Raw genomic sequence first — 24,814 nt, forward strand, 5'->3', positions numbered from 1 at the left:
AACTTTTTAAGGAGAGCCATGGCGCAGTGCGGTCTTAGGACTATTCACCCTTGCTAGACTGTGCTACCACCAGTTCCAGTTTCAACCTTTCTGATACTACTCAAGATTGTTCATGTACAGGCAGCACCAAGCCCCTCAACCCCCGCAACAGCCACCTGTTATTTCGGGACAGAGATCCAGCGGGCACCGTAAAGGTCACTAAGGACACCAATCTTGATTGTCCAACTCCAGGCTGCCAAGCTGTTTTAGTTTGTCCATAGCGGCGCGAACCCACCCCTGTGGGAGGCAGGATACATCACTTACTCCCATGGTGGCAAGCCATCACATCATTCAGATTGGTCCTATGCAATGCCCTTCCATTCCTTTTTAACCGATCACAGCTTCCTCCCACCGCAGAGTGCCTTTCAGAGGAGTGCATTTACATCTTGGTGTAAGAGGAGAGTGCTCTTCTTTCCAGAGGAACCATTGAGAAGGTTCCTACCTCAGATAGAGAGCTGGGTTGTTATTCCCGTTATTTCCTCAGGCTGAAGAAGGATGCAGCCTTCATCATATTTAAGATCTTCACCCTCTGAATACCTTCTTGCAGAAAGACAGATTTAAAATGCTCATGGTGACCCAGGTTCTGCCTGCCCTGGATCTGGGCGACTGGATGGTAGACTTGGAATAGCATGATGTGTATTTTCAGATAACCATTCTGCATACCTACAGACATTACCTGTAGTTCAAGTTAGGTCAGGAACATTTTCAATTTCTTGTGTTCCCCTTCAGCCTCACCAGTGCCTCTTGGGTGTTCACAAAACTGATATTCTATTCGGTGGTTGGATGACTGACTCCTGGTTGCTGATTCGACTGGATCCGGAAAATTTTGAGCAATTCCTGTGTGCGCCGGTAGGTGGCAAAGTTCAGATCTGCGTGGCGTAGTTGGCGTCATCTGTGGGGGAAGTGACATCTGTGGTGCCTGGAGAGTAACCACGACTTTGCATTGTGTGCAAAGTGCAGGGCCATGAACCCCACCATCTGCATGTGGGCAATGATGCCATTGGCCACTCACCATGTGACTGCACTGCTCTAGGTCCTGTACGTATGTGGCATGTCTTGGGATCGCTCCTAGAGTAGCTTGCGTCAGTATCTGTTGCACTCTTTGACTTCTTCAGGTAAGTCCCATAAGAAGAGGTCCAAGAAGTCAAGGTGCTCTACCATTTATCCACGTTGCTTCCATTCTTCAGATGAGGCAAGCCAAGGATTCCAGAAATCTGAACTCCACTCTGAAGTTGTTCCTGTGCAGCCAGCATCGGAAACTAAGTCTGCACTGTGCTTCCCTAAGTAACATGGGAGCCTGAAGGACCCCCGGCCAACTCCAAGAGTTTTATAAGGCCAAGTACCTCATCTTTGGGCGGCTGAACCCCTTCGGAGTGCCCTTGAGCCCATGGGTTCACAACTGTCTTTGACTGGGGCGCCGCTGGCCGTTCTACTTTTGGTGACAGTTGACCCCTCAGGATATGTTGGTGGATCCAGATTGACGGCGACTTTGCAACCTCCTCCAGGGACCGTTCAAGTAGTGCCATTCTCAGCCCTGCTGACACCCAACGGTGGTGCAGAACCTCTTGTGATTCCGGACTCTGATAAGGAGTTGGCGCTGGTCAGGCCCACGTAGTCTGAATTGGAGATGGATCCCTGTTTTCCTGTAGAGCCTGTTGAGGAACCCAAATGGAAGGGATCTAAGGATCCCTATACCTGCAATGACCCATTAGCGCAGTCCATTGCCGATGACAACTGGTACAAAGCCAGTGGTCTGGACATCTCACCAGACATTGGACTCCTCTCTCCTTCCACAGTAGCTACAGAAGAAGAGGCTGCTTTCGCGATGGTGGTACGGAGGGCGACTGAAGTCCTGGACCTAACGCTGCCCACCGTTCAGTTCAAGACCAATCTCTTGACAGAGGTACTTCAGCCCGGGTTATCTCCTTCAGAACCCTTATTACCCTTTAACCAAGCCCTCACTGATGTTCTGCTGGGGCATGGGCCAAACCTTGCATGAGCACTCCTGCACACAGGATTATTGCTTGCCGCTATCACCACTGTCACCCTCCTGGGGATCCAACCTGCCTGCCCCATCACCTCCCCCATGAGAGCTTGTTGGTTCAGGCCTCAAAATCCTAGATCAATCCCAGTGCGTTTTCTACCACACCACCGGATAGGGAATTCAAGAGGCTGGATACCTTTGGTAAGAGGATTTTCCATTTCGCCAGCCTGGCACTGTGGTCTATAAACACTGCATGTTTGTTGGGTCACTATTCTCATACTTTGGGGGATATGGTTGCTCAAGGGCTACCTATGGATCTGGATGAGGTCCAGACCATACTCTCCCAAGCTATTGCTGATGGGCGAGATGCAACAAAATTCATGATAAGATGCTGGTTAGGTACGACCAACTCACAGGGCGGAGAAATTGCTTCTTTGATGGCGGACCAACGTCACACCTGATTGAGAAATACTGGCTTTTTAGGGGCGTCCAGGCATCTCTAATGAACATGCCCTTTGATGGGACTCGTCTCTTTGGCAAAAAGTTGGATTTGCCTTGGAGATATTCAAGGACAGTAGGGCTACTGCTAGGTCTTTGTGGCTCCCCAGGGCCTTACAACAGCTTCATTCTGCCTTATACCCCTTCATGGTTACGGCAAGGGCTATCAGATGCGTTATTTTCTCCATAGCCACCACAGCCAGCAGGTACAATCCTTTCGAGGCCACAGATGCAGCTCTCACAAGCCTTGTGGGGCACAAAGGCAGAGGTTCACTCAATCCATCCGCTCTCCATCCCTTTAGCAGCCACACATTCAAAGCCCCTTTTCTGCCCTTGATCCGGCATTGGCATCGGTTGGTGGCAGAATCCGACAATACCTGCCCCATTGTCAGGAGATCACTACAGCCAAATGGGTCCTCCAGATTGTCCAATGTGGTTATGCCCTCCCCTTCCAACAGACTCCGATGCCACTTCCTCTGTCCACCAATAGGCTGACAGTGGACCACCTTGTGGTCTTGTGGCAGGAAGTACTGGTCCATGTGGCCAAAGGAGCCATTGAGAGGGTACCAGCGTCAGAAGTAGGTCGTGATTGATATTCCCGCTACTTTCTGGTGCCAAAGGAGCCATTGTCCTATCTTAGATCTAAGGCCTCTCAATTACTTCATGAAACACCCATTCCCGTCCTGCCTACCCACAGGCATTATCTGTGGTTCACATGGGCCGCACGCATTATCAGTTCGCAGTGCTCCCTTTTGGCCTTACCAATGCCCCTTGGGGGTTCACTAAGGTGATGGCGGTGGTCGCATCACATTTCTGGAGGTCAGGGGCTCCGTTCATCTCCTACCTTGATGATTGGTTGTTTAAGGCTTGCTCACCCCAGGCTGTCGTCTTGCAACTCCAGACTACTGTGGACCTCTTGCACTCAAAGAGGTCATGAACAATGTGCCGAAGTCACACCTGACTCTCTTGTAGATGCTCCCTTTTATCGTAGCTGTTCTGGTTATAGTGCTGTAGTGGGCTTATCCTCCGGAGCAGAGCGTCCAGGATATTCGGGCTATGATACTGATGTCTCAGCCTCTGTCCTGGATCTCAGTAAGACTGAATCTGAGGTTGTTGGGTCTCATGGCTTCATGCATCCTGCTTGTAACACACGCCTGTTAGCATAGGTGGGCACTGCAGTGGGACCTGAAGTCCATGTGGGTGCAGCATCAGGGAATCTCTCCAGAACTTGGAGGGAGCTGCAAAGGATCTGCAATGGCGACTAACACAACATGATTGGGTCAGTGGCAGATCCCTATTCCTTCCCGAACCAGAGCTGACTGTAGTGACAGATGCATCACTTCTGGCATGGGGTGGTCATCTAGGAAAGGTGTAGATCAGAGGACTTTAGTCTCCAGAGGACTCTGCACTCCAGATCAACCTGTTGGTGCTTTGGGAGATTGGCTTGGCATTGAAAACCTTTCTTCCTTTGTCAAGGAAAGGCTGTTGCAAGTGTTCACAGGCAACATCACTGCCACGTGGTCCTGCAACAAACAGGGTGGGGTGGGGTCGTGGACTCTGTCAAGAGGCTCTGCATCTATGGACATGGCTGAAACACCAGGGCATTTCCCTGGTGGTTCAAAACCAGAAGGGCTCTGTGAAGGCCAGGGTGGACAAACTAAGTCGAAGATGCCTAGCGAATCAGAAATGGCATCTCATTCCAGCGGTGGTGTAAGGACTCTTTTAGCAGTGGGCAGAGCCTTGGTGAGGACTGTTCGCTAGAGCAGAGAACGCGCAGTATCAGAGGTTTTGCATGCTGGAGTTTCCAAGGCCACTCTCGCTCAGAGACGCTTTTCATCTCGAGTGGAGCTCTTGACTCCTGTATGCCCAGCGTTCTCAAGAAGATCAGTGTCAACCATGCCAACATTTTTCTTGTGGCTCGTATTGGGCATCGAGAGTTTGGTATCCCGGATTGTTAAGCATGACTGTCGAACCTCCAATCAGGCTATGAGAGGATCTTCTGTCTCAGCAACAAGGGAGGGTTCTGCACCCTGCCCTGTGCACCCTTCACCTTGAGCATCAACAGTTGACCGCTTTCAACCTTCCTCATGAAGTCTGTGGGGTAATGTATGAAATTTGGAGTTTGCGATTCTCAAAATGCGATTTTTAGCGAATCACATTTTGATAATCGCAAAACGCGATGTAAATAAAAAAATGGCTAAAAATTAGCGATTCCCAAAAAATCACAGAAATATACTGCAACCTTGCTAATAATGATTACTTAATTGCGATTTCGCAATTAAAGGATCGCAAAAAGAGAGAATTTGCAATTCAGGTGCAGCTTGATGACATCACACCCAGGAAGTATGACTGCCCATGCTGCACCTGATTGCCTGAGGCTGTGTCAGAGGCTGGGAGGAGAGGCCGCCAACTGAGTACTGCAACTGCAACTATTCCTAATGGATCGCCAGGAGAAAGAGAAGGACAGGGAGGAGGCTGGGAGGAAAAGAAAGCAGAAGTTCAGAGAGAGGGAGCAGGAGGTGCTGATAGAGGAAATGGTACACAGCCATGAGTTGCTATTTGGAAAGAAATCACTCTATGTGTCAGAGTCAAGAAAGAGAAAAATATGTCTGGACATCCAGGCAGAGGTTAATGCCATTGGTGTGACCCAGCGCCCTGTAGAGGACTTGCGCAAGCGAAGGTATGATATTCGCTCCAGGTCCAAGGACAAGGTGGCAACCAGGCTGGCAGAGGCTAAGAAGACTGGTGGGGAAATTTCAACCAAATCAGAGTCTACACCCCTCGAGTAGTTGGTGGACCTCAGACCCTCCCAACACCAGACAAGGTAAGGCGCATGCCAAATCATGCCTCACACATCACCATCCCAATCACACACTCAGGAATTCACCAACTACAAGTATATATGCTACTCCAGTACACTTTTCCCAGCACACCCAGCAATGCATCATGGGAAATGTAGCCACATGCTTCATACAGTGGAGCAATGAGACACAGCAATGTAAAAGCAGTATGAGTAAATCAGTAAAGGCAAAAAACGCTAGACAACACTTAGCTAACGCGAAATCAGAAAACTTTATTCAGTGAACAATGCTGAGCAGAACACAAAATTAAAATGTGCCTTTTCATTCACATTACCACCTGAAACACAGGATGACAGTGCAGGAGCTGAGGAGGCCGCACATACAGAGGAGCAGGCAGGGCAAGAGGACATCGAAGAAACCACACTGACAATACCCGTCCCACAGAGACAGTGTAACATTGTGCCTCCACTGCCACAGTTAGTGGCAGAACCACAGTCCATCGGAGATGATGCCCAGCCAGATCCGGGCCAGCGTGCAGCATAGGTCCAGGAACAGCCCACTCTGCACAGTACAGAGGAAACATGTGTGAGACATAGGCCAAGGGCGAGCGCCAGCGCTGCTGCTGATGAGGAACACGCAGTGTTTTCTGGACTGGAAGGCAGCATGGTCAAGATACAGCGCCTGCAAATAAAGATCAATGCGGTCAATTCACCGGCAGTTGGTCTCAGTCAACCGCAACCTGAGTAACATGAGGGAGGGCATCAAGGAAATGACGTAAGCAATCAAAGAACTGTGTGCCACGGTGAAGCAAGAGCAGGCATCCAGGCGCAGGGGGAGACAACGTCTCTACAGCCGTTTGGACACCTACAGCAAGGCGGTCAACCGCCTGTGTACTGCCACGTCCCTGCTATCACGCCGCTCAGTGAGCATGCAAGTGGAGATGGCCCACTGCAGCCAGGATGTGGCCAAAGGCCTGGTGCAGGTGACGGCCACCATGGAACAGCTGTAGACAGCTACCATAGGTGGCACAGGACTCCTGGGCTCGGGGGATAGCGAGGAGCTGTCAAGCAGGAGCAATATCACCCCACCAGTTCCTGAAACCAGACAGCGCAGTGGGAGGCAGGGCACATCACCTGATGAGTCAAGGGAGAGCAGCCAGCACCCTGAGCGTGCACCAGCAGGCCGTTCCCGTAAAAAATAAACTGCCACCACTGAGGAAAGCCAATGGTTGAAGTGATCCATTGCATGTGGACTTGTGTTTCGCCTTCATACATGCACTGTGGCCATAGCATGTGCAACATCTTGTGACACACATGAAGTGTCTGTCAGGCTGTGTAACTGAAATTATCCTGCTGCTAAAGGATTAATTCAACACAGTTGTGCACAAAAACATCTTTTACATTGTGTCATCATTACTCACCAGGAAATAGTTTTGTGTAATCTCATCACGTCTCTGTCGTCCGGCAGCTGCCCGAACACCACCTGCTGGTCTGCAAGGCAGACCTGGGCCCTCATCCTCAGATGCCTCTGTTTCAGTAAGTTCTACTGGAATGCCTTTTTTCGTAGTTATGTTGTGGAGCACGGCAAAGTGGCCACAATCTTGCAGCAGGTCTCTGGGCTGTATTGTAGTGCTCCTCTGCTTTTATGCAGGCAGCGGGACCGGCTCTTCAGTATCCCAAATGTCCGCTCAATTACACAGAACGTAGATTTGTGTGCGTGATTAATCTCCGCTCCCTTGCATTGGCTGGATTGAGGTATGGTGTTGGGATGAAGTCCTGCACTGCAAATGCACTGTCTCCTACAAGATGAAAGACATGAGGTCAATCACTGTCCTCCCACTTCAGACCTTAATTGTATGTTAGAATGTTAGGCATGCATTTACCTAGCTGGTAACCCTCACCAAAATCGCAAGCAGTGAGACGTCTGTATATGCCACTATGTCTAAATATAAATGAGTCGTGTGTACTGCCTGGGCATTCTGCAACAATATCGTTGATGATATATTTGGCATTGCAGATGACCTGTATGTTTAGTGAATTATAAGATTTGCGGTTCCTGAATACATACTCATTGTTTGATGGGGTGAGAGGGCTACATGGGTTCCATCTATGCAGCCAATTACGTGGGGGATTTGTGCAATCTGGTAGAAGTCCTGTTTTGTTTGCAGTAATGCCTGTTGTGTGCTGGGGAATTGGATGTGATGATGTAGCCTCTGCACCATTGCATCCAGGAATGCATGGAAGAAGCGCGACAGGCAACTCTGTGAGACCCCAGCTGCTGCGGCTATCACCCCTTGGAAACACCCTGATGCCAGTAAGTGCATTGAACACAGGACTTGCATATAGGTTGGAATGTCTTGTGTCCCAACATCTACATCAGGCTTAAAGTCAAATGTTTTTAAAGTAGCATCAGATAACCAATCAATGGCTTTCAAAATATCCTCTAAGCAATGGAAGCTAAAGCAATAGCTCCATTTGTAGAACGAGCACCAAATGAAGTCAGATTAGCACTTACTACCTGGAAGGGTAGCCAACCCCTCTGGTTTCAACAGATTTTTGATTGCAGTAATCAGTTGTCCATTATGATTTATCCTAAACCTCTTGGTACGGTCCTCAATAAACCACGTACCACACAGAGCTATGGTTGATCTAGGTTATAAGTACCACACATATGGCTCTCCAAGAAATAGTAAAGAAAACCCCATCAGGGAAAAGTACCTTATCCGCTAAGTTCAAAACCTTTATGTCCGAGGCCCTTCTGTTGTAAATTAAGCATAACAACATGGTTGAGACTCACTGACAGCTACTTGCAGCTCAAATGGTAATTAGCTGGCCAACGTTCAAGGAATTGCACCACCTTGACATCCCACAATGCTATGTATTTAACCTCTGGAGGACAAGACAAATTGATTTCCCTAAGCTTTTTACAAACCTAAGGGGGTTCCCCACCAGCTTATTAGCAGTGTGAAGTGTCCCACTGAGATGGTTGGTCTATAAAAGTCACTGTCCTGTAGGTAAAGCCTTCAGTCACCAACTGATACATTCAAAAAATGTATGACATGGGACACATCTACCCCCACTGAATTCAAAACTCCTTTTGTTGCACCAATCTACCCATGTCCTCTGAGCTAAAGAATACCTTTTAGGTATACAAACGGGCCAGGCTTTCCTGATATATGATTAAACTTGTTCTGAACTTCTCAGCATTTGTGACCCCAGAAATTCTCCAGGTCATTAGGTGAAGCAGAACCGACTTACCAATGGTGCTGACCTGTCAGATCAGCAAGAATCACTGGAAGTAGAGGAAGAGAAATTGTTGGAGTACCAGAATGCTCCAGAAGGAATGGAAACCATACCAATGCGTTCCAGATCAATGCTTCTCAGACTAGTTCCAACAGCTGCCTTCTGCCTTCTGGCTTAAGCTTTCACCAGCGTGCTGGGACAGCACAAATTGGTGCATTCTTTTGCAGCCTTGCAAAAACACATTTAGTAGCTTTCACCCTTGGGTCAGGCCTCTAGATGAAAAATTAGGATAGCAAGCGAATTGATCTATGGAGCATGGCCCCAAAATGTTCATCAATGTCCAGAAGACATTCACAATCAGCCACCAGTTTCTGGAGTCTTTCAGAGACCTGGAATTATCACCCTCTACCACACTCGCCTGACCCAGAAGGCATTCTACTGTCACTGATTGACGCTGAAGGCAATAATTTCAAAGTCTTTCTCAATCTGAACCTGTGGAGTCCGTAACACCAAGCTTTATTTACTGGATTGTCAAAAAGGTTGTCCATCTCCTGGAGGGTGCAATAATTTGTTTGAAAATGTGACAGAGATTTTATGGTAAATTTGCCTCTGCTAACTCCAGGCAATATATAACTTGAGCTCATTGCTCGATCACCGATCCTCTGTAGAGCAGGAGCCCCATCTGATGGTCTAGTCCCATTTACTGGTAACTGACTTGATGAGAATGTCATCTCCCATTCCAGGCCTCTGCATGGTCCAACCACTATAAAATGTTCTGCCTGCCTTAGATAAGGCTATCTAAATAAGAGAGCCCCTTTCAAAAGTGTTGGATATTCAGTCTTTGAGGGGCCCTGCAGGGGTGTAATGCAGGCCCCTGCAGCCTATGAGGCCCTGGGGGCTCCAAACTCGTTGGTGCCATCTAACCCTTCATATGGGGCCCCATTCAGCCCAAAATCAATATATATTTATGAGATATGGAAAACTTGGGCCCCTCGTCACATTCTGGAGGGGGGCCCTATAATTTTGTGTCACGCCACTGGGGCTCTGAAGTGAAGAAAACTCACCATGATTGCTGGGATACTTGAAGTCTGAAGGCCTAGGATCTGCTCTAGCTGGTACAAGGCTATCTGATTCTAGAGGAGAGCTGCTTTCAGCTCCTTTTTGATACACTTCAACATTGACTTTGGAAGGTCGAATTGTACCACTTCCAAATCTAAGCCAAATCCCAGAAGTTCCAATCTGTTGCTAAGCAGTGAGTGTCAATTTTGCTGTGTTAATGAAGAATTCATGGTATTGTAGGATAGTGACCGCCCAATAAAATATTGTCAACTCTTGTTAATCCCGCAACATGAGACTCATGTCTTCCATGTAACTTATCTAACCCCTTAGGTCCTCAAGAATTCCACAACTGACTTCATTAACTTAGTATAGCACCAAGGGGCTGAAGATAGTTCTTCAAATTTGTATGTTTGGTCACTCTACTGAAACTGGAGATAGTGCAGATGAGGAAAAATAGGGATCATTAGATACACAACCTTGAGATGCAGGTGCACCAGCCAATCTCCTTTCCTTAACAGATCTCTTAGAAGATGGATACCTTCCATTTCGAAATGGCAATAAAGTATCAAACTATTGAACTCAGAGGTTTCAGGACTAATCTGAATCTTCAGTTTTTCTTCTAGACAAAGGATACACCATTGAGGAACTCCTTGCGATGAAGAAACATATTTTATATTGCTTCCTTCCATTAAAATTCTTCCCTGATTAGGGAAAAAGAAAGGGCTCTTTATGTGGAATGGTTGAGATAGAGTCCCATAAAACTGCAAGTTCATGCGGAGCAGCATCTCTGACACTCATGAGTCCTGAGTAAGACTGGGCCAGTAGTGCGCAAACTGAGTCTGTCTCCCAACTTTACTTAGAAAATGGATAAGGTTTTACTTGGTCGTTGAAGGATGAGATGAAATTGTTAACACTTCTGTTGTTGCTCCTTCCGGCACTGGTTTGTCTACCTCTAGCTCTTAATGGGAAGAAGGTGTCTCCACAAAAATTGTTTTGGCATCCTACTTGTTTTCCGTGCACCTGGAAATATTTAGGGACCTTAAAACAGTGTATTTCTAGCCAAAGTACCTCTTTCTCACATGGTCCTAGTAAAGAGGGCTGGAATAAATGTCTTCATTATGGACAAGATATTCCTGTCTATTCGCTGAAAGAGTTTCCAAAGAGGATACTTTTCTCCACAGAGACTGCTTCCAAAGTTGCTAGCTTTCGGACAATCTACAGCAGAATTAAGCAGCGCCTCTCACAGGAGATGGTAAAGTTAGTGTTCCCTTGTATACAAATGGCTTCTTGTGGCATCCTGAAAGAATGTCAAGGTCCATGGGGGTCACATCGTCCATGGCTTGGTAAGCCAGTTCCAAGATCTTCGTTAAGGTCTAGCTAGTTGAGGAATTTATCTTGCTATGTCACCCACTACTTTTCTAGACTCCACTTTGACCACCAAAGATGACCTTGGGCATTCCCCTCTCAGTTATGGACTTCTTTATCAAAAAACTTTTATAATTGTGGCTGGGCATATGCTGCCTCAGCTGGTAAGGGTAACCAATCTACAGTCCTGGAGTGCACAATATCCCCATGATTGAAATTAGGTACGCCTAAAGGGTTTGTGGAAAACTTTTGTTTTAAGGAATTAAGATAGTGCCTCTTTTCTTTTTACCAAGACAAGAATGGCAGGAATGCTTGGAATCTGACTGGCCATAGGCTCCTGAGTTAGAATCATCTTGGATAAGGGAGTTAGCCTCAGAAAACATATCGGCAGGTGGCTGGCCTCTGGCACTGTACTTGTGGTCTGCCAAAAATACAGATTTCATCAGGTCAAAGGCAACTGAGTTACCTGAACGCTCTGATGATCAGTTTGCTATTCTTCCTGCAGAGCCGACATACAAGGTGAAAACCAGCACTCGGTTCTCTCTTTAACGACTTTATGGGAGGCTTACAAGACGGTGCTTCGGCGGGCACGCTATCTCCCTAATCACTGAACGGAAAAAGACACAGCAAAGCCACATTGATAACTTAGAACTGGAAATCTCCATGGCAGAAGCTGCACATGCGGCAGGTACCACTGAGGAGACGACATACAAACTACACCTTGCACAACAAGCATATAAATCCTACACACAGGAGGAGACTAATAAAACTCTCACGAAAACACAACACACGCTTTATGAACTTGGTGACAAAGCTGGGAAGTTATTGGCCTGGTTGGAGAAAAAGGAGAGGACAAATAAATGGATAGCGCAGATCCAATTTGATGATGGACAAGTAACAGCTGCTCCGCAGCAAATTACCAAAACAATATATACATCGACTGCCACAACCTCCAAAGTGGACAATGTTGCATTCCTCAAAGATATACACATGCCCACACTACATCCAGATGCTGTAGCGGCTCTGGAAAATTATATAACACCAGAGAAACTCACACAGGCAATAGGAGCACTGCACACAGGGAAGGCCGTCGGACCCAACGGAATTCCGGAGGAATTCAACAAAAAAGCAGCACCCCAGCACATACCACACTTACTAGTCATGTACACGGATAGCCTAGAGAAAGGGATCCTTCTGAGAGATCAGCTCCTTGCCACCATAGTCGCAAAACGTAAACCTTGCAAATCGCAGCAGGAGTGTATGTCCTACAGACTAATTTCTCTGATAAATGCAGAAGCAAAAATATTAGCTAAGACACTGGCCACAAGATTACAATCACATCTCACCACGATAATCCACCCGGATAAATCCGGATTCATGCCAAACTGCAATACTGCTCTAAATCTGAGGAGGCGGCATAGTGTTATAGAACGTAGGTCTACAATAGCAGAGGATGCACTCATTCTTTCACTGGACGCACGAATGGCGTTCGATGTAGTTGAATGGCCTTTCCTCTTTGCAGTCCTTGGTCATATGGGATTCGGACCAAAATTCTGCGCATGGATCCAATTGCTATATACTCAACCACTAGCACAAGTAGTGGTGAACGGCCACCTATCGACTGCATTTCCATTAGGACGGAGGACAAGGCAGGGCTGCCCACTATCTCCACTTCTGTTTGCGCTCGTACTCGAACCCCTAGCCACATGGATACGACAAGACCCAGTGGTACGTGGATTGAGATGGGCATTAGACTGGGAAGACGGAATATCGCTATATGCAGACGATATCTTCATATTTAACATCCCCAGCACGCTCCATTAACTGCCTCTTAGATGTTTGCCCAGCTTATGGACGAGTCTCCGGATACACCATAATTAGGGCAACGTCACTACTCTACATCCTACACGGTACCCCACCGCAGCTCCTGCTTGGATGTACACTTAAAGTAGCAGACAACGGTTTTAAATAACTAGGGATCTTTATAACACATGACCGAACACAGTTCATTGCACAAAATCTAATGCAGCCCATGGCGAGATTTAAAAGAAACGTCAAACACTGGCGCACACTGACATTGCTGGGAAGGGCAGCACTCTTTAAAATGATGGCACTTCCTCGATTTCTATATGCACTACAAAATACACCGTTCCCAGTCCCCCCAACATACTTTGCAGCGATAAATACAGAAGTGACGACGCTGCTTTGGGACGGGAAAACTCCCTGTATAGCAATGCACAAACTTACGAGAAGCTGGTATGATGGTGGAATCGCTCTCCCTGATATTAAAATACATTATTGGGCTTCCCAGTTGGTTGCCATCAACCAATGGCTGCATATACCCCAAGAAGACCCAGCATACCGAATGGACAGACACCTACTAGACGCTACAGGGATTATGGGAGCGCTCTATAATAGGGATAGGAAAAGCAACCTCACAGGCCCAACTGCACACACGCTACAAGTATGGTTCGAAGCGCACTAGGATGGGAGGGAGTAATTACACAAGCTGTGCCGCTCTGGGACACAAAGAGATTGGGTGTACTGCCTAATACCAATGGTTTTAATCAATGGGATCTGATAGGAAACTCCAAAGTTGGGGATCTGTGGAAGAAAGGGAAAATGGTCACATTTGCATACTTACAGGCCACTTATGGTTTAGCGCAGACGGAAATGTATTGATACATACAGGTTAGACATGCACTGCAGTCTCTGCTCCCACCAGGAACATGACCTAAAGAATCCTTGCCTTTAGAAGATAGGCTTCTAATGAACCACCTCCACAAAAAGGCAATCTCACAGACCTACCGCAAAATCGTAAACAATCGGCCGGACCCCACAGCAGCATTAAAGGCCAAGTGGGAACTAGAAATTGGTAACATAGATGATGCAGACTGACAGGAGGCTCTGGCATCCCCTAAGGAGGCAGCAATACCATCTAAGCTTAGATTGGTACAATTAAAAATTCTACATCGCACATATTACACTAGGACACTATTATACACCGAGCTGACACACCGCTTTGTCTCATGGAGCTAGGGGTATGGCAGTAACTATGGAGACTTCACTTGAGTGTGATCTGTTCTCCACTCCTCTAGAACCTGTTTCCTGGTCTGGTGTGTGGGCATTTGCTTCATAACATCTTTGACAATAGCCTTGTTTCCGTCTGAGTTCTTTATACGTTTGCTCATTGCCCTCGTGTTATGTTATGTTATTGAAAATTTTTAGAGCGCACGTTCATCAACATGTTTCTTGGTGCTGATATATTTTCCTATTCTTTCCTTGGAGGCACCGCTAAGAGAAGAGTCCATGTCTAACTATAAGCTTGCGAGAAAAGCCATGTCTTCAGCTTTTTCCTGAAGTGCAGATGGTCACTTCCTAGTCCCAATGACGTAGGTAGGGCGTTCCAAAACTTGGGTCCCTGAATTGAGATGTGCAATCCTCCTGTGCGTTTACGTCTGAAACCCGGTACCACCAATAGATTCATGTGCATGGATCTTAAAGTGCGCGTCGCGAAGTACCTGTGAATTTTTGAGAAAATGTACTTTGGGCCAGTACCATGAATGGCTTTGAACAGGATGCATCCTGTTTTAAACATGGAGCGCTGCACTACTGGAAGCCATTGCAGCTCCTTTAGCAGTGGTTTAACGTGACAGCGTCTGCCTTGTTGATAGATAATTCTTACTGCCTGATTTTGTATCGGCTGCAGGTGGTGTATCTGGTTACGCTGAAGGCATAGGTTGAGTGCATTGGCATAGTCAACTTTAGATAGGATCAAGGTAATGATGATTTGAATGCTGGCCTCCCTGCTGAAAAACCTTCTGATTTTGTGAAATTTCCTAGGTTGGAAGAAACAGCTGAAGTAACTGCCCCAGTCTGCGAGTTCATGGTGAGCTCAGAGTCAATGCCTAGGCTCTTAATCTAGTTCTTAGGGGCAGGTGCCGGTCCTAGTTCTGCGGGCCAATGAGTAGGGTTCCAATGCTAAAGTTTATTGTTAGGAATAATGATTGTATGTGACGGGGACAGGTATCATTAGGGGAGCCTGATTTTACTTTGTTAAGGAGTTCCAGGAACTATTCATTTCTCAGGCATGAGATAGGAGCCATGGAGAGGGTGTTAGTGATTCCAGGAGGTTCAATCACGTCCCTGTTGTTGGAGTCCATAGAATCGTGAATGTTCTTAATTTTATCTGAGATCATTACATAGTTTCTGTGTGGCAGGGATGGAGGGGGCCACACAATCGGGGTTAGATAGCTCCCTTACTGTGTTGAAAATATCTTTTGTTTTGTTGTTAGAGTTTAGTACTTTGTTGGAGAAAAACAGCTTTTTGCCTCCAAGATGGCTTTTTTGTAGGCCATAAGATTTGTGTTGTAATGTTCTCTGGAATCTATCGAATAGCTGTTTCGCCATTTCCTTTCTGCCTGTCGTGTTCCAAGTTTGGCTGAATTTACGTCAGCAGTGAACCATTTGGCTACTTCATGCCACTTGATGCAAGAGGTTTAGCTCTGCAGTGGTGATTTCTTTCTGCAATGTATCTATATTGTCCTGGCTTGCTGGCAATTTATGGTTCAGGGTCTCGTATAGGGATTCTAAGTTACCACGATTCCAATTCCTGGATAGATGCTTTTGAACGGATGTAATATTGGGCAGAGTGATATCACACACAGTAAAACTAACTGTGTAGTGATCAGACCATAAGCAGGGTTGAAATATTAATTTCTGCAGCTAGAGGTTAATGGACCAGGCTTGGTCAACTGTATGACCTTAAATATGTGTGGGTCCTTGGCTGTGTTGTGTGAGGTTCAAACTTTGAAGAGCACTGGCCAATTCCTTGGTGCTCTTTCCCCCATCTGCCTCATTGGCCCAGTAGTTAATGTCACCAATTATCAGAATTTTATCATAGTCCACTATCAGAGAAGCCATACAGTTAGCAAATACTTTAGGGAAATCCGGCATTGATGTGGGCGGCCTATACAGAAGTACATAAACTACAGTGCTGTTTAGGGAGTCAAGTTTGATAACTAGGCTGTCTACCAGTGCTATCTCAAATGGAGAGATGGCAGTGAAAGACAGTCATTTTTTGATGGTGACTGCCACCCCACCCCCTTTCCTTCCTGTTAATCTATTAGTTTGTAGGAGATAATAATTATCTGGGAGAGCAGCTATGATATCTGGAGTGGATTCCTCTTTCAGCCAAGTTTCTGTTAATAACATGTCAGGAGAGTCTGTGTCTAGAAGGTTAAATAGTTCCAACTGGTGTTTGACCATGGAACGAGTGTTTAGGTACATTATATTTAATTCCTTTACAAGTTGTTTAGTTTTTGAGTGGGTGAACAAAGTCGTTGGCCCGAGGCCTGGCAAGTGTTCCTGTACTTACAGAGATTTGGCAACTAGCCTGGATAACAGTTGCCTATCTTGCAGGACCAAATCTTTGAATTCTATTGGAGTGTAAATTTGTTTTTGAGCATAGTGGCGAGCCTCTGGCCCTGTCCAGACGCAGACGGATGCAGACAAGCTTGCCTTAGGCGCGCCTTCAGCACGCCAGCGGCGCAATCATGCTGCGACCATCAATTACACTATTTCGGAGTGTAACTAACTCCGACCCCTTCCCCACTTGATTGGCTGAAAGCCCCTGATCCAATCACAGATCGAGCTATTGCTAACCGGCTGAACCGGCAGGAAAGCAGAGATGCAGGCAACTGTCACAAACAAATTCAATACAGATGTGCTTTGAAATGCGGCGCAATTGGTAAAAGTACTCAACTAACATGATAAAAAAAAAAGAGTCTCAGGCAAAAGCTCACTGCCGACCCGACAGTTTGGTCCCGTATTTCCAAAGTGTTCCCAATCATGTTGTGCCTGATCCTATCTGTCACCCTTCTGGTTTTGTTCCTATTGGACCTTGTGTGCCTGGACTTTTTCTTCCTCTTGTGCTTCACCATGTACCTGTATATTGTGTTACTCACGTGTCTTGACATGTTCCTACCAGGTTTGGGTCCCTTTTCTGGTGATGTTCTGTCTTTGTCTGGTTAGTTTGGGTTCCTCCTTATTGATTTTCTTTCTCTGTCAAACATGTTTATTTCCCTCCTTGATGTGATATCTCTGCCAAGTTGATTTTGGTACCCAATTACTAATTTTCTCTGTAAGGTTGATTTGAATTCCTCCTCGCTATTCTTTGTAAGGTTTATTTGTGTTTCTCTTGTTGATGTGCTTTCTTTGTCAAATTGAGGTCCTCCTTATTGATGCGTTTGCTCTTTTATGTATAAATGAGTTCCTCCTTGATTTGCTGTCTCTGTCATGTTGTTTGGATTTCTCCTTGTTGTTCTCTTTTAACCCCTTCAGCGCGGCGCGAATTTTCGCGCTGTGCTGAAGGTTCTAAAGAACCAATAGAACCATGACGGAACGGTTCCATCATGAGCACAGCTCAACCGACGCTCATGACGGAACCGTTCTGTCATGAGCATGGAAGGGGTTAAGGATGGTTTAAGTTCCTTGCTGGTTTGCTTTCTCTGTCAGATTGTTTTAGGTTCCTCCTTGTTGATGTACTTTGGCAGGTTAGTTGGAGTTCTTATTGTTGATGAGCTATCTCTAACAGGTTGTTTTAGATTTCCCTTGATGTCTTTCTTTGTCACATTGGTTTTGATTCTTCCAGGCTGATGTGCCTTCTCTATCTAGTTAGTTTGGGTACCTCTTGTCTTTTCTTTGTCAGTTTGGTTTCTACCTTTTGATGCACATTCTCTGTCAAATAGTTTGGGTTATCGGTATCAATAGGAGACTAGCTCTACAATGGATTAATCTGACACGGTTATGGTAGATTAATATTAGTTATGTAGCGACTCAGTATTTTGCCGGGTGGCAATGGCACCTCTTGGGTGTCTTTTGAAAGCCCTCACCCACCAACCTAGTTGGTGGCATGCTTCATCATCGGGCCCACCCAGTGACACCTAGCGTGTCCCGGGTGTGCTTCGACGCCTGATTACAGCGGAGCAGGTATGTCACTGTGTGTGCGGTGTGAGGTGCTAAGATAAGTGAAGTTAAAACGGCTTGGCAGGTGGTCCCTGGGGTGAGGATATTTTATTAAAAGGGCCTCTGCCAGCGGTTAAAAATAAGGCTGTGGGACGTTAGAGGCGGGTTACGACCTCCTACGTCCTTGAGTAGTCAACATGTTTCAGCCAGTGCCTTATGTTAATCTGGCTTTCATCAGGACAATAAATATGTGTGGGTTAAAATTAGGGGTTGTGTAGTGTAGTCTATGTGTCTACACGCCCTAAAGTGTATCTAGCTGTGAGATGGGGGATTCCCTTCTCAAGATCACCTGTACATTTAACATTGAGGACAAGTACAGGACAAACATAGGAGAAAAAGAGTCACTAGAAAGTATGGGTCATGAAGTGTGACAGCCGACATAAATTGCGACAGGTGCAGACTATGAGCGGCTCAAGTGTAATGATACTGGTGGTATCATTAATGTGGTATCGCACTAGTACTTCGAAGGTGAAGTGGTTAAAACAGCGGTAAAAATTACAGTGAAAGGTGAAGAATTGTGGCGCAAGGAACATTTCTTACGCTTTCAATGCTTGTTGGTAGCTCCAAGGTTATTGAAGTGGCAGGGTGAAGCCCTAGTTGGGGGAGAGAGAGGTAGGACCATTGGGATTAGGGAACCTGTAGGAAAAAAGTGGGGAGCGCTTACCCTTGGTGGTGATACTCAGCATACTCACAGGATTTCTGGCCAGCACCAGCGTGGGACCTGTTGTGCCTCCTTCGCAGAACCGGTAGAGATTGACTGCTGTTACCGGCTTTTATGCTGTCATAGATTGAGTGATTGACCCCACCTGTTGGGAGAGTAATGGTAGAAAGACTCGCGGGAGGGTCTAAATAGCATTCAGCTGCGTGAGTGTGGAGCGCTAGAGTAAGCGTCTGCAGCTGCCGGGTGCCGGGTGCGGCTGAGTATTGCGCATGCGCGGTCGAGAAGCGGCCCGCGCATGCGTAGAGAGCGTGCGCGGCCGGCAATTGGCCCGCGCATGCGTCAGGAGTAGTGTTCTGGGGCGCGAACGGGAGACTATCCCAGTTCGTGCTAATGATGTAAAATTTACCCTTCGTGGTGTGGCTAGGGTAATATATGGAAATTGACAATGCACCAGAATAGCATAAACACGGGGGGATTTCTCCCTTATCTACTATTGGGGAGAGTATCTGTTGGAACTAGGTAATTGGCAATAATGCACAAAGGTGGCACATAGATGGCACAGCTAATGCTTGCTTATTGCACCAACTATTTTCAGGTGCCAGGAAGGCGCAGAGGTATTAGATGGGGCCTACCTGGGGCAGGTAGAGGTCAGGGGGCGTACTGTCCTGGTTAGTGGATATTATGACAGGTCCATTAGGATAAATGGCCTGATGGTTTGACTGGCATCATAGGGTCAAGGAGTTCCAGGGAATTGCGTCATTGAGCCCATCAGTAGCTGTGGATAGACGATATATCCACCTTTGTTCTTTGTTCAGAAGTTTTTTGTCATTGTTGACGGGACTGACTTGTATTTGCTCAATGACTGTCCATGTAAAGTCATTGGGAGTATGCCCATGCGTGATGAAATGATTTGTTAGTTTACTGATGTTTTTCTTGCATCGCATGGTACTGCGATGTTCTGTGATCCTGGTTCTCACTTTGCGAGTGGTCATGCCCACATATCTGAGTCCACATCTGCAGGTTATAAGATAGATCACATTCTTGAGAAGGGAATCCCCCATCTCACAGCTAGATACACTTTAGGGCGTGTAGACACATAGACTACACTACACAACCCCTAATTTTAACCCACACATATTTATTGTCCTGATGAAAGCCAGATTAACATAAGGCACTGGCTGAAACATGTTGACTACTCAAGGACGTAGGAGGTCGTAACCCGCCTCTAACGTCCCACAGCCTTATTTTTAACCGCTGGCAGAGGCCCTTTTAATAAAATATCCTCACCCCAGGGACCACCTGCCAAGCCGTTTTAACTTCACTTATCTTAGCACCTCACACCGCACACACAGTGACATACCTGCTCCGCTGTAATCAGGCGTCGAAGCACACCCGGGACACGCTAGGTGTCACTGGGTGGGCCCGATGATGAAGCATGCCACCAACTAGGTTGGTGGGTGAGGGCTTTCAAAAGACACCCAAGAGGTGCCATTGCCACCCGGCAAAATACTGAGTCGCTACATAACTAATATTAATCTACCATAACCGTGTCAGATTAATCCATTGTAGAGCTAGTCTCCTATTGATACCGATACATATAAACCGGGGATCTGGACTAGCTTTCTGGTCCTCTCTCTCCCTCTTGATTCTCGCCAAATAGTTTGGGTTCCCTTTTTCATGTGCTTTCACTTTCAAGTAGCTTTGGGTTCCTGTTTGCTGATGTACTTTCTCTGAATGGCTTGTTTGGATTAATATTGTTTGTTGATGTGCATTTTCTGTCTTTCTCAGTCAGGTTTACTTGTGTTTCTCATTTGTAACCTCAATTCTGTGCTAAGTTGGTGGCCTTTCCTCTTTATTGGTGTCAATCAGGATGGTTTTGTTTTCACTTTGTTGATGTGTTTTTTCTCTCGGTCAGTTTGGGTTCCTCCTTGCTGATGTACTTTCTCTGTCAGGTAGATTTAGTTTCCTATTTTCTAATGTGCTTTTTATGTCAGGTTTGTTTGGGTTTCTCCAGGTTGATTTGACTTTCTCTTCATTGATATCAGTTCTGCACCAGCTTGATTTGGGTACCTCCTTGTTGTTCTTTGTCATGTTGGTTTGAGTTTCTCCTAAGTGATCTGCTTTCCCAGTAAGTTGGCCTTTCTTTCCTTGTTGATGTTGCACTTTTTTCTTTTCGGTTTCTTCTTACTGATGTCTTGACTCTTGAGAGGTTGATTATGGTCCCTCTTGCTGATGTGCTTTTCTGTTTGTTTGGTTTGGGTTTCTCTTTGTTGAGGTACTTTCTGTGTTAGGTTGGTTTGGGTTCCTCTTGCTGATGGTCCATCTGTCAGTTTAGTTTCAGATCAACCCTGTGGTTGTGGGTATGTATAGTGGTTTAGATGAGGGATGGTCATGCTGGTTTAGTATAATAATAATGTTTCAGCCTCTTTTATTTCCATGTACATTGCAAGAGCCCTGACGTCAAGTGCCTAATGTTTATCCCTTGATCTTAATGTAGGATGAAGAATCCCTGGGCCAAAAAGAGGACCTAGACTTGTTTGAAGAGCTTTGTATTCATGGCCACCGGCAGCATTTCATTACCTCATCTATAAACTCTGATCTTCCATCTATGCTGCCAAGGAGCTTGGATCACTCAACGCCTGTATTTTCAACAAACATGGAGTGCCTCATTTTTAATGGGGATCATCCACGCATGGTTTCCAGAAATAGGGAGCTTTTTGAACAAAGTATTCCACCGTTGAAGTTATCTCAAACTGTCCGGGATAGGAGGAGCAATTCAGAAAGAAATACTGATCCTTTACAGCAGGGTACCAAGAGAATCAAAGCCTACAATCTTCCTTTTAAGATTAGTGATTCATCAGCAACACACACGTCACAGTTCAGCTACAATCGCAACTGTAATGTCTGTCCAAGCACCTGTGAGTTCCCCCTCCATCAACCCACCCTACACAGACACAGAAAGTGCAGCCCAGAAACACAGTGGCGGCTGAAGACAAGCGAAGGCACCCAAGAGCCTACACGAGACGTATTTAGTCATTGGCAGCGCCAGACTGGGTGTAAGAGCCTTGGAAGAATTTGCCAGGAGTATCCAACCTCTTTTAATGAAGTTACGAGCAACTGGAGTAGTAAGACTCAGAGTGGAGGTGGAGAGAAGACTGTAAGAAAAGCCTTTGACTTGGTTCACTCGTGTGAGAGAGCACTGCCTCTTGGGTGCCAGAAGCTGGACAAAGACCCATGGGCTAACCCACTACCTCAGCCAAACTCAAACAGTATGCTTCAGCATCACCCCAGTCTGCAGTATCCCAAGGAAGTGTACCTTCATGGTTCTGAAGTGAAGGAGCATGTGTGCGGCACATCTGCCTCAGTCCATTGGAGCAGAGATGGAATCCCGAGAGACAAGAGACAAGTAGCTAACATCAGAGCTTGCAGAAATTGCATGGTGTCATGGGACCCCAGATCTTCTTTGATTAGGGAACCTTTCTCCTCTGGTGATCATATGGAACAAAGGTGCATATGTAAGGGGGCCTACCTTCACAATAGAGAACACTGGTGGTTCCCGGAACAGAACTACCAGCTCCCAATCTCCTCCTTCCCACCATCAGAAGAACTGGAGCAGGGCCTGGTATTGGCCACACCCACCTATTCCACTTCTGCTGGGCCACTCTTGGAGCAAACAAGCCCAGAGTCCTGGGTCTTCCCCAGAATGAAACTGTATTGACCGTGGAGGTGATGTAGATGAGACGGCATGAGCGTGCACACAGTGTCTATGGCACCATTAGCTTTTCATAAATGCAAACAAAGTACAACCATGTCAAATAACACATCTGCTGCTATGCATCCACCTTTTATGTTCATGTTGTATGTGTTTTATTTGATAGCTCATAAGACTCCCCATCTTCCTTCTGACTATGCAAAGGAAAGTCCTTTTAGACATACCTTATTACTGTTGCTTGATGCACCATTCTCCCATCATTGAACCACTGAATCAGTTTGCAATAAATGCACTTTATATGTCAGCATCAGCAATATTCACAAGACTGAGCAATGCCAGATTCAGAAGCCTCACTTAGCAGCTCATGTGCATTGTGAACAGGGTATTCACTGGTGTTTGTTTGTCTGTAGAAACTGGGTGTGCACTCCTAGCAGCCCATGACCATTTTAGTGGAACAAGGACAAGGTAAAAAATACAAAAGTGTATATTATGTGTTGGTCAGAGCTCAAAGGATAACCAAAGGCAGATATTTGGTTACACCAAAGGTGACGACTAGTAGGTGGCAAGATATCTTTAGAAACTTGCATTTTTTACAACCAGAATATCCTTGGTTTCAGATCACAGCTCTCAGTGATCAATATCTTTTCCAAGTGGACAGTGCTGGAGAATCACCAATTGTTGGTTTCTGGTCACAGCCCTGTGACTTCATCAGAAGCGAGTCCTTGATCGCAACCCTGAATCATCATCAGCAGCTGATTTCTGATTACAGTCATCAGAACCTGATTTCTGGTCAGAGGTCTGTTACGTCATCAGAAGCTGACTCCTGGACACAATCCTGAGACATCATCAGAAACTGGTTTCTAATCACATCCAGAGGCAACTTTAGAATTAGGGTTCTGGTCACAGCCCTTGGGCATTGTCAGAAATTGACGTCCACTCACAAACTTAAGGGCTCGCCACCTTGTCTCTGTTCACTGTGCTGAGGCATCAGTTGTAACTGCTTGTAGGTCTCAGTCCTAGGACAGAACAAGAAACTTGTATTTGATGCCAGTCCTGTTGTCATCCATTGGAGATTGGGCTATGGTCAATATACCAAGATCATTAGGTGCCATTTTCTGGTCGCAGCTCCTGGTCACAACTATGAAGGATCGTCAGGTGATCTCCCTCTGTGTACAGTGGTGGAGATTCACCTTAAGAGGGAACCTGGTTACAACCCTTGAGATCATCAATAGCTGTTTATAACCTTTGAGGTCACCAGCAGCTGGTAACTGGTTACAGCCCTTGAGATCACCAATAGCTGTTTACCGGGTACAACATTTGTGGTCACCAGGAGCTGGTTCCTGATTACAACACTTGAGATCACCAGTAGCATGTTCTAGTTACTACACTTGAGATCACCAATTGCTATTTCCTGGTTGCCAACCTTGAGATCAGCAGTAGCTGGTCTTTGTGCACAGTGCTGAAATATGACCAAAAGCTGATTTCAAGGGTGGGAATCACCATTCTCCAGTTTTAGGTTACTGTGCTTTGAGTAATCAGAAGCTGGTTTTAGTTTACAGTCCTGAAAGGAACCCACCGAGAAGCTAGTTTCTGGTTGCATGAAAGTTAATTTCAGAGGTTCTGGATTTTGTCTTGGTCACAGTGGTTGAAGTTGGGTTTGTAACTTGTACCAATCTTTTTTAGCTATATTATTTTGCACATTGTGTAAAACTGAAACTGTTTATGTGTTTAGGGATGAACAGAAGGGAAGGAGATACTCTGCTGTTTTTGTTGAACTCTACATAAATGTTCCCATGTGTACAAAATCTGAAAAAATGTGTTAATCGTAAATAATCAGAGCTCAAGAAACCGTCTTAATAAAATCAAGGCCTGAAATAGTGAAGTAGTGTATTTCTTTCCTGTTAGGTCTTCAAGGACTCTGTTTCTGGAAGGATCTTCTTTTGAGCATCAGTTTGTTTTCCTACTTGGAGTATGGCTAAAGCTGGCATGTCCTCATATGGGACTTCAATCAATCGGAACTTTATTTCGCAATATAAAATGCATAAAAGTACAGAGAACAATACAATAAATTAGAATAAAAGTGGTAAGACATAAAATTATTTCATCACAAAATTAAAAATAATATCATATTGAACTTGAGATTTGCTACTTTGTGCTGGCAGTGCCTCAGTACATAGGTCTTTTTTGGTTGAATACACTGCCAGCCTAGTCGAAGCATATGTGCTGGAATGGGGGCGAGAAAAGACTGTTCATAAAAACAGCTGAATGTATATGGAGGGAGAGGGACTGCCTGTTGCCGGTCAGAGTATGACCCTGTTCCATAGAGATTCTTGAGGTGTCGGACAGTTTCCGAAAACTTCTCAGCATTACCTTCACTCACGGGTAGGTGGCGCCATGTGGTTCCACACTGATGCTGTTCCGCTCCGG

The 24,814-nt window shown here is 46.0% G+C and overlaps 1 protein-coding gene across 1 annotated transcript in view; it reads left to right on the forward strand.

Moving 5' to 3' along the window:
- PRR19 (proline rich 19) overlaps positions 1-24,265 on the forward strand; it is a 116,272-nt gene extending 92,007 nt beyond the window's left edge. The window contains exon 4 of the mRNA XM_086933049.1: positions 21,173-24,265. Within this exon, the coding sequence (XP_086789175.1) occupies positions 21,173-22,393 (1,221 nt within the window). The 3' untranslated portion in view covers positions 22,394-24,265. The remainder of the gene's footprint in view (positions 1-21,172) is intronic.
- The last annotated feature ends 549 nt before the right edge of the window (positions 24,266-24,814 follow it).

This window comes from Lissotriton vulgaris, chromosome 7, assembly GCF_964263255.1.
Source record: "Lissotriton vulgaris chromosome 7, aLisVul1.2, whole genome shotgun sequence".
NCBI lineage: Eukaryota > Metazoa > Chordata > Amphibia > Caudata > Salamandridae > Lissotriton > Lissotriton vulgaris.